The 8589-nt window shown below is 48.0% G+C and overlaps 1 protein-coding gene across 4 annotated transcripts in view; it reads right to left on the bottom strand.

Annotated features, from left to right (window-relative positions):
* Positions 1–380: 380 nt before the first annotated feature.
* The window catches only part of LOC111077553 (synaptosomal-associated protein 25), a 182815-nt gene continuing 174606 nt past the window's right edge, over positions 381–8589 (bottom strand). For all 4 annotated transcript variants that reach the window (XM_041595337.1, XM_041595335.1, XM_041595334.1 and 1 more), the window contains exon 8: positions 381–513. In XM_041595337.1, the coding sequence (XP_041451271.1) occupies positions 451–513 (63 nt within the window). In that variant the 3' untranslated portion in view covers positions 381–450. The remainder of the gene's footprint in view (positions 514–8589) is intronic.

Genomic DNA, 8589 nt, shown 5'->3' with positions numbered 1-8589 from the left:
TTGTACATTTGGTACCTGATCGCGTAAAATATACCGCACAAAAATCATCATTTTTGCATTTCAATGCTTTATATTTCCCAGACGGTAAGCTGAAATCACAAAGTATTTGGGCTTAACTTCTAGCTGTTTTAATTATTTTTTCAAAATAGCAAAGTTCTTTACAACCAGACGTAAGTTACTAGAGCTATGTGAAAACAACAAGCGCTACCTCTAAAAAAAGCTTAAAAAAAATACCAGACTTCAAAAATTCTTCAAAAAAAAGTTCTGCCATAGAAAAAACCATAATTCTTTAAAAAATTTTAAATCCCCATATCTATCAGAAAAAGTCGGCTTGGATCCTTGAGGAAAAAAAAAGTTCGATTTTGTCGAGTAGTGTTAGGTAACCGAAAATAAATATGAACATGTATTGAAGAGACTATGAATGTATGTACACGTCGTCCTATAATCTCCTTATTTTAGTAGCTGATGGGCTCTTTGGTTAGCTACAGCTATTCTGGCTTCATTAGATTCGCCCTGGAAGTAAAATAATAAGAAAAATTATGAAATTAATGCCAATAAACTCAGCAACAATTTAAATTAAGACAATAGGAAAGCTAACTTCAATGCCTTCGGTATCTTTGACTTTAGACACTAGAAGTATATGTGCCAGTTCATACACTGAATGTGTCGCAGCTGAGTTTTCTATCCGAGCACCCCAGGGCCTTCGGCTGGGATGCTGGGACCATTTGGCTGTGGTGCTGAGGCACCACGTGTGTGCCACGTATACTGTGCTTGTGTGTGGGTTCTACAATTTTTGGCCGCTTGAACCGAAATTAGTTTTATATGTAGCTCTTATTTTTTTCACATAAGTTAAGTATCTTACCTCTTACATATAGTTGTAATGATCTTTGTCATTCTGAACATCTTATAAATGAAGCTATAAATATGACCCAAGCTTTGTGATTTTAGCTTACCATTTGGGAAATATTAAGCTTTTAAATGCAAAAATTAGCATTTTTGCGGCTGAATTTGTAAAAATTGTGACTTTAAAATCTTAGGAAAAGTCGAAACAAAACTATATCTTGTGTCCTTATATTTTTTGTGTATAGTTGCATTAATTAGGAGCCATTTAAAGTAATGTTTATACAAATTTAAGGAGAAACGGCTAAGCTAGAATTGTTTGACCAACACTTTTCCCTATCACAGCGAAAACGAACCTTGACAGGATCAGGTTGTTTCAGAACAAGACCTTCCGAAAAATCTGTGGTGCTGAATTGTATGTCCGTAATAGAAATATCGCCAAAGACCTTGGAGTCCCCTCAGTCGGTGACATTATTAACGAGCAAGCCACAAGATACTTGACCAAACTAAGGAGCCACCCGATCGTCCTCGCTAGAAGATTGGTAAGAAGCAGAACCAGGCGAAGGTTAAACCGCATCCATCCGTCCGACTTGGCCATCAGGAACATATAAATTCTTGATGCACAATCTCCGTTTTCGTCCCTTGGTCCCGCATTTACCATAAAATAGTAAACAGAAATTGTCCTTGATCCTTGAAACAATTTTCTTATCCACAGTAACAGTACGTTAAGTAATTGTACTAATAAACCTAAAAAAAAAAAATATCAAGTAAAAAAAATCGTACTGTTGTCATTCTTTGTTAAGAATATATGCCACTAAAAAGTTTATTTCTGTTTGCAGAAACTGTAAACATGCTAGAAAACTTCAACTTTGCTTCGCTTTATCTTCCGGTTTGTTTAGGGCAGCAGCGCGGTTAACAGCGCTCTGTTAGCTCGCGCGCTCTCCCATGCCCTTCGCTCTCGCGCGGCGTGGACTCGATCCACTCGGCGCTCCATCACGGGCGCTAGCCGTAGGCCGAGCGGGAGAGAACAGTCTCTCGACACCTACGCGCCTATCTACAACCAGCCCTCAGCTTTGTGCACGCCAAATACACCAGAATTATAGTTGACGCCCCCGCCTTTTTATTTATTTGGGAATCCGAACTGTGGGAACGACCAACATCCACCCTCCTACAAAACATTGGTCCTTCGAGCCGGATCTTCGCCTTCCCTATAAGGAGGAGTCCAACCTGCAAGCATCGGTGGATTACATCGCTACGTTCCGAAGATAAGTACGATTTCGTCTTCCCAAATCGCTTCCTAGTGCGTTTTTTGATTTATTCCCCACCACGTCCGAGTTCCGCGATATATGTGTATATATTCTTATATACATATCTGTGCATACAGTGCTATCCTTCTCTGTGCTTCCTTCTCTTTCGCCAACGCCATATTATCGGCGATTCCGGCCGTTCTCCGTTCCGTCGCCTCCAACTACCAGTGCTACGGTAGTTCTTCCATTTCGTTTTGTCTGGGCATGATTTGTGAAAAATTAAATATATTCGACAAAATCCAACTGCACCCCAGTTCACTAAAACATATGTGCATTCCAATTCACAAGAGCGGCTCCGCATCTCCAAAAAAACATACCAATATATATATACATCCATAAATACATACACATACATACATACATCCAAGTGCTAACATATTAAAAACCCACTCAACAATTATTAAGTGTTTTTATTTCGACATCTTTTTGGCCAGGCAAAAATCCTCCAGCTGAACCCTCCCAGAGGGTGCCGGCCGGGCAATGGGCACTGCATTACCCCGGATCGGGTTAATGCATTGCCGTTTGCTCTGTCCGCGGTAATGCAGTGTCTAGCTAAGGCCGGGTCCAGGTCTTCCCGATATAAATTGGGGGAACTGAACCATGGCCATGGCTGGAGGTGCCTGGCGGACAGGCATAAAACGCTAGGGGGTGGTCCCCCCGATAAATATTAACCACATGGACCGGAGTAAGGGTCAAGCAGGGACTGGGATGTCAGTCCAAACGTCGGTGGAAAGCGTGACTGCTACCACCGGCGGGCTCGGGGAGGAGCAATCCTCTCTGCGTGTCGCCAGCGGTCACAACTCTGATATGGCGGGAGCAGGTCATATTAGTTTTAAAGCTACTGCCACCAAAACGCCTCTCTGCAAGCTGAGCCGCACGGGTGCCGTGGTCGAAACAGACTCGGACCTGGAGAGCGTGCTCAGCGTAAGCAGAACGGAGGAAGAGAGCCTTCTCCGCTCGCCTGAACCAGGTACCAGCTCCCTTCGTAGGGAAGGGCCGAAGCGTTCTAGAGAGGGGATGAAGGCTAAGGCCCAATACAAGGCGGCCCTCAAAATCCAAAGCCGGCTACAAGGCAAAGAGGACATCTCCCAAGAGGAGAAGTCCAAACTAGCATGGGCTGAGCAAAAGGTAGAAGAGGGGCGTCTCCACTACGCGCAGCTGCCTCAGATGAAGGCGATGAAGGGTGAATTCGCCAATAAGGTTGAGGAAATGATGGCCACCAAAAGGCAACGCTCGACCGAAAGTGCCAAGGACACTCCGGCGGGCAAGCGGCAACGCGGGCCCAAGGTGGTTATCCCTCAACCTTCTAAGACGAAGAAGCCCAAGCAGAAGGCCAAGGTGAGCGACGTGTCCAAGAGGCACCCTCATCGTGGCCCTGATCGACCGCAGCGACGAAAATGGGAAGATGACGGCGGCGCAGTGGAAACAGGTCCACGCCCAGCTGGTAGACTGCCTTTTCGCGCGAATGGAGGAAGCGCCGGACGCTGCCATGCCCACCTTTGACGGTGCGGGATGGCTGAACGGGGTGAAGATCCTCAAATGTAATGATGACCCGACGAGGAAGTGGCTGTTGCAAGTGGTGCCCAAATTGGAAGCTCTGTGGGAGGGGGCCAAGCTGGAGGTAGTGGACAGGGAGATGATCCCTTCCATCCCAAAGGCGAAGGTGCTCTTCCCCATTGCAGTCCAGGGAGACCGAGCACTGAAACTTCTCCAGAAGCAGAATACAGAGGTGCCCACGGCGGACTGGAAAATCCTGCATGCTGGTAGCCCGTTACCCAATGAGGGGGGCCAGCACATGATCATCCAGATCAACAAGGAGGCAGAGGACATCCTCTACCCGAGATTCGGGAAGATGGCATGGGGCGTAGGCAGTGTCTACCTACGTCTCAACAAGCGCCACCCCGAGGACAAGGACGCGCATACCCTGCAGGTAGGCGAGGTGTAAAAGGACTTAGGTCTGGAGTCCATCGTAGAGGCCGCCCAGGATCTTGCGCTGGACGACTCTGATGCCGCAGAGAATGAGGACGGTGACCTGACTATAATAGTCAACCCGTCGAGTGCAGTTGAGCCAGCCTCCCACATTGAGAGTGCTGCAGCTCAACTTGCATAAAAGCAAGTTCGCGTCGGCGGAGCTCCTCATTGCCTTGGAGCAAGGGCCCGTCGACATTGCTTTGGTCCAGGAGCCATGGCTTGCCTCCGGCAATGCTGTGGCCGGACTAAAGTCCTCAAATTACATTCTCTTCTACCCACCATCGGTAAGCAGGACTAGAACCGCCGTACTTGTACGAAAGGGCATCCATGCTTATCTTATGTCTCATTACAGCACTGAAGACCTGGCTGCGGTGATGCTTGAAAGCGAGGACAAGCGCCTTATGGTAGCATCCTGCTACATGGCACACGACAGGCCAGCTCCACCGGAAGAGCTAAGGAGTCTGGTGGCGGAAGCCAGTCCGAAAGACCAGCAACTCATAGTTGGTACGGACGCCAATGCCCACCATAGCGTGTGGGGAAGCCCCGATATCAACGAAAGAGGTGAGTCACTTCTAGACTTTATACTATCCACTAACCTAGATGTAGCAAACGTGGGGGAGGAGCACACCTTCGTAGGCCCCACCTCGTCCAACGTACTAGATCTAACACTCGTAATGGGGAACTGTACTTTGGTACACTCTGGCTGGAGAGTCCTTGAAAGACCATCCTTCTCAGACCACAAGTACATTCAGTTTAAGTGCGAATTTAAACACTCTCCGAAGATAACTGTCTATAGAAACCCCCGGAACACAAACTGGGAAAAGTTTAAAAAAACAGTTACTTCGAAGCTTGCGACTCGCCCGGGCACAGTGAAATCCCCGGAAGACATAGAAACGTCCCTAGAGACCCTGTCCAAGGAACTACTGGATGCGTACCACGCATCATGCCCACCCTCGAGAACGAAAAAGAGGACCAAACCACTCTGGTGGAACCGGGACTTATCGCTTCAAAGAAACAACCTCAAAGAATTCTTCAAAATCGCCAAACAGGCGAACGAGGAGATAATCAATGAGGAATACAAAATCCTACTCAGGGAGTACAAGAAGGAAATACGCAGGGCACAAAGAAACTCGTGGAGGAACTTCTGCTCCAATATCGAGAAAGTCCCAGAAACGGTCAGACTCCGGAAGTTGCTATCAAAGCAACCCGCCATACAGAGTCAGCTGAAACGAAATGATGGACAGTGGACCGAGGGCAGCGAAGAATCCCTAACAGCACTAATGGAAGCCCACTTCCCAGGATGCACCGAGGTGGCTGACGCTACAGAGCATCAGGACCTAGCAACTGAGGAACAGCACCCTAGAACAGATCTCATATCGTCTAAGAGAATCCACTGGGCTATAGACTCCTTTGCGGGTACAAAAGCACCTGGACTAGACGGTATATTCCCAGCCATGCTACAGGTGACCAAAGACGTGATCACCCCATGGCTCTCTGCAATATACTCAGCTTGCCTGAGCACAGGCTATAGCCCTATCCAATGGAGGACCTCGAGGATTGTCTTCCTTCCAAAGGCAGGAAAGTGCAGCCATATGAGCCCCAAGGATTATAGACCGATAAGCCTTACCTCCTTTTCTACTCAAAACACTAGAAAAGCTGCTGGATCTACACATCAGGAATGATGTAGGGGCTGGTCAACCAACCAGCATGCCGGGATAGAGACGGCACTGCACTCGCTAGTAGCCACCATCGAGAGAGCCCTTAATAGTAAAAAGTATGCTCTAGGAGTGTTCGTAGACATATCCGGAGCATTCAACAACGTCACTACGAACGCTATTATGGCCCGCCTAGAAGCGATCAACCCACATCCCGCAATCAACCTCTGGATAAAGAACCTTCTAAGTTGTAGACGGGTGTACTCAGAGTGGGGCACCGCCTCCACGGTGAAAGGGGCGCACAGAGGCACACCTCAGGGTGGGGTCCTTTCGCCCCTCCTATGGAATCTGGTGGTCGACGACCTGATAAAGAGATTCGAGAGGAGAGCCCCAAAAATAACAGCTTATGCGGACGACATAAGCATAATTATTACGGGAGTATGCCCATCGAGCCTCAACTCTATAATGGAATCAACACTCAGGGAGATATGTGAGTGGGCGGGAAAAGTAGGACTCAGTATCAACGCGGACAAGACGGACCTCATCCTCTTCACCAAGAGGTACAAGGTACCGGCATGGATCCCCCCGAAAATTGACAGAACCAGGCTCACCCCAAAAACACAAGTCAAATACCTCGGCATAGTTTTGGACAGCAAGCTGACATGGAGACCCAATGTATTGGAAAGGGTGAAGAAGGCCACCATTGCGCTATATGCATCCAAGAAGATGCTTAGCAGCACATGGGGCCTATCACCTGCACTAATGCACTGGATCTACATCTCGGTAGTGCGACCGACTCTGCTGTATGGAGTCTTAGTGTGGTGGCAGGCTACAGAAAAGAAAACCTACAACAAGCTGATGGACAGAACTCAGCGGCAGGCACTGCTCTGCATTACTGGGGCGCTGAGGTCAACCCCAACAAAAGCACTCGAAACAATACTCGGAATTGACCCCCTAGACATCCACGCTAGACTGACTGCAGGTAAGGCAGCACAACGCCTAGTCGCATCAGGCAATATGTCGCTGCAAGGATTCGGGCACAGTTCAATAGGCCGAGACATGATCAGTATATCTGACTACATGATCCCCCGAACGTGCCTGGACGTCAAAACAGCGATACACATGGAACCCGACGACTGGAAAGAAAGTTGGGACCAGAACGAACACCTAAACATATACACGGATGGCTCCAAGATGGAGGGAGGAGTAGGTGCGGGCATATATTGTACAGACCCTGAAATAAGGCTGTCCTATAAGCTACCGGACCAATGCAGCATATTCCAGGCAGAAGTCTTCGCCATACCGAAAGCGGCGGAGGTTGCTCGATGTACGGATCGCCCACATAATGTGGTGAACCTGTTCGTGGACAGCCAGGCGGCGATAAGATCCATGCAGTCGTCAGCGGTCAGTTCCAAAAATGTCCTGGCAAGCAGGGAGGCACTAGATTTCCTAAGCACGACAAAGTCAGTGCGGATCTATTGGGTTCCCAGCCACCAGGGCATCGAAGGCAACGAGACAGCAGACGTACTGGCTAAGGAAGGCGTCGGGCTGGCAAACGACAGGACTGAGAATGTGCCTGTCTCCCTCAGAGCGCTCCAAAGCGATCTAGAAAGGAGGGCACACATACAGGCCAGCAGCAGGTGGAGGAGAACCACCAACTGCAAGATCGCGAAAACCATGTGCAAGGAGAGCAATGGTAAACTCAGCCAATACCTACTACACCTACCACGGAAGGACTGTAGGATGCTAATAGGTATACTCACAGGTCATTGCCTGGCTGCAGCACATGCAGTCAAACTAGGCATCACCAACAGTGACAAGTGCAGGAAATGTGATGAATCTGGGGCTATCGAAACCCTGGAACATCTAATCTGCCAATGCCCGGCCCTCTCCAGGGCAAGAAACATGCATCTTGGCAGCCCGGTACTGGCATCGCTGGAAGATGCATCCAAGAGGACGCCAGCGAAACTCCTTGCCTTTGCAAAACTCTCCTCGATCCTCACGGATTTCAAAACCGCGTAAAAACACTCAGAAGGTCCATACGCACCAATCCGGACAACTAAGGGCCATATTGGCCTATGCGTGGCCCCGTGAGGGCCGTCCGGGACAACCTAACCTAACCTATATACACATATTATTTCCATAGTTGGCTGCAATAGATCGATCTATATCTATATCGATGGAGCCATACATATGTATATAAAAATAACATAACGCACATACAAAAATACCACACTCCGTATTTAAATACCGCGTCCCACACATACATTCCGCTCATATCCACATACATTTAACAATAAAAATCTGCGATTCCGAGCAGTTTACGCGTTCCAGCAATAACTTTGGTCGCCACAATACGTGATATTATCTCCAATTCCGTAACAAATTATCCTCCACCCAGGCACAGCGCATTTCCGCCGCGATTTCGCATTTTTTTGGTGCCAATTGTCGAATTAGAGGTGACAAAATTTAAGAAAAACTATCGGTATCACAAACACCAAATTGAAGACAAGAAATAAATTCAAGCTGCCGAATTACCCAAAATACATAGTCCCACGTTTGTTCCGCTTCCACTAACAGACGACTGTATAAGGAATTATTATTTTTTTTTTGCATATTCCTTCCGATAGTCTCTGCCACACCAGTAGCAGTTAATTTCTTGGCTCCGATCCTCGTGCTCGTGTATCCTATCGGCCCTACCACCTCCACGGTATAACAAGGGGAGCAAGAAATCGACCAATTCCGTCCACAATCCATCCGCACTAGATAAGGAAGATTAGTTGCCCACTGCAAGGGTCCGTCAAAAGGGTAAACGG

The sequence above is a fragment of the Drosophila obscura genome, unplaced genomic scaffold (genome assembly GCF_018151105.1).
Source record: "Drosophila obscura isolate BZ-5 IFL unplaced genomic scaffold, ASM1815110v1 contig_5, whole genome shotgun sequence".
In the NCBI taxonomy this organism is placed as follows: domain Eukaryota; kingdom Metazoa; phylum Arthropoda; class Insecta; order Diptera; family Drosophilidae; genus Drosophila; species Drosophila obscura.
The sequence above is the reverse complement of the archived record's forward strand: the minus strand, read 5'-3'. Positions and strand labels throughout refer to the sequence as shown.